The following is a 1,689-nucleotide window of genomic DNA, read 5'->3' on the forward strand; positions in this document are numbered from 1 at the left end:
GGGAGGGAGGGGGGGATGTTTTACACACATACACACACACACCCCCACACACATATATATAGCCTATTTTCCAATGACTAAAACTTCATTCACTATGCACAATTCTATGGCTTTCAACTCTACAGCAAGACTCAAGTGTACTCATCGGTTTCAATCAGCAGAGAGGGTGAACAGCAGAAGCTTTCGTGAGAAGAGCAAAGTGACAGGATCAAGATGCAGCCAAAGGCAAAATTAGCGGTGACCCCACAAAAAGTGCAATAGGAAGACAAACGAAGAACATGGAAAAACTCCTCCCAGGAAGGGATTCTTCCCTGAGACTTGGTGCCTAGTGATCCTTGGGACGGATCTACCCGGAGTCACAAAGAAAGGAAATGTTCCTGAAATTCACGTACAATAATAAGACTATGTTTTAGCTTCTATGGTGGGGTTCATCCAATTCTGCCTGCCATTCTGGTCCTTTTGAAAATTCATCCAGTAATGTAATGCTCACAGTTCTTAGAGTAAAAGACCCCTAGATTAAGGTAGCATTGATTGAGAAACACCAATTTGCCAAATAAATATCCTTCATGTGTCATAGCAGCTATTATCTAAGGGAAAACAAATTATAACAAGAAACAAACGAACGAAATTCATGATAAATAAAACTTTGTTATTTTAGTTTTACCACAGCAATGTAGAAGTCACAGCAGGAAAGAGATATTGGAAATTTCTCCCTGGTGCCTACAATTGATATTTTGTATATAAGCCTCTTGGGAGCTATATTTTTGGTTCACAAGTTACCTAAAATGAGTAGCAAATAAGCCACAGTCCTGTCAAGGATGAATGTATTCAATGTGACTTAAATAATCCATTTCAAAATGCAGTCATACCTCTAGAGTTATCTTTTCAAAAATAAGTAACTTTTTGATTATCTCCAGTAGTATGGATACAGTCACCTTCCTTGAATTTAGAGGAGGACTTGCTCATCCATCCAACATTCATTAATTAAGCACCTACTGTGTGCAGGTCATCCTATTTAATGCTGTCATTGATGAAAGTTTGGGGAATGTTGTTTCAGGTTTGTGCAATATAGTTATACATATGTAAATAATGATCAGACCAGACACAAATAGATAAATGAATTCACAGAAAAAGGGATCAACTTGAATAAAGGCTGATAAAATCTCTCTCTGGATAAAATGCCCTGAAGAGCGATCTGAAGTATGAGCAGCTTCTTGACATGGATGGAGAAATTCGGGAAGGACATTCCAATGGGAATGGGCTTATTAAACATCATGAACATGGCACCCCATACATAAAAGGTAGATGTGTGCACAGATTATGTCTCTATATGTGAATAGAGGTAAGGAACAATTAACAAATTGAAATATCTTCAACTTCACTAGAAATCAAGACATTTTAAATTAAATAAAAATGAAATGCAACATGTTCCTGTTAGTTGGACACATTAAGGTGACTCCCAAGGCCCAAAGTCAAGGTTGTCAGGAATCACACATCCAGACACAGCTGGAGGGGTCGTCACGCAGCCTTCCTCACTCAGGCCTGGACCCTCCATCACAGCCCTGGAAAAGCACTCCCCCATTCTCCCAGCAGAGCTGCTGTTGGAAATTTCACCTAAAACAATAAACCAGTATATGTTCAAAGCTGTAGGCATGGAGATTCTCTTTATATATATATATATATATATTT

General features: G+C 38.6%; 1 protein-coding gene across 1 annotated transcript in view; it reads left to right on the plus strand.

Moving 5' to 3' along the window:
• Positions 1–422, plus strand: part of LOC108520789 (uncharacterized) — a 4,596-nt gene extending 4,174 nt beyond the window's left edge. Inside the window, exon 3 of the mRNA XM_017860288.1 lies at positions 126–422. Coding sequence (XP_017715777.1) covers positions 126–189 — 64 coding nt within the window. The 3' untranslated portion in view covers positions 190–422. The remainder of the gene's footprint in view (positions 1–125) is intronic.
• The last annotated feature ends 1,267 nt before the right edge of the window (positions 423–1,689 follow it).

Source organism: Rhinopithecus bieti, unplaced genomic scaffold (genome assembly GCF_001698545.2).
Source record: "Rhinopithecus bieti isolate Rb0 unplaced genomic scaffold, ASM169854v2 scaffold_51905, whole genome shotgun sequence".
Taxonomy (NCBI): Eukaryota; Metazoa; Chordata; class Mammalia; order Primates; family Cercopithecidae; genus Rhinopithecus; species Rhinopithecus bieti.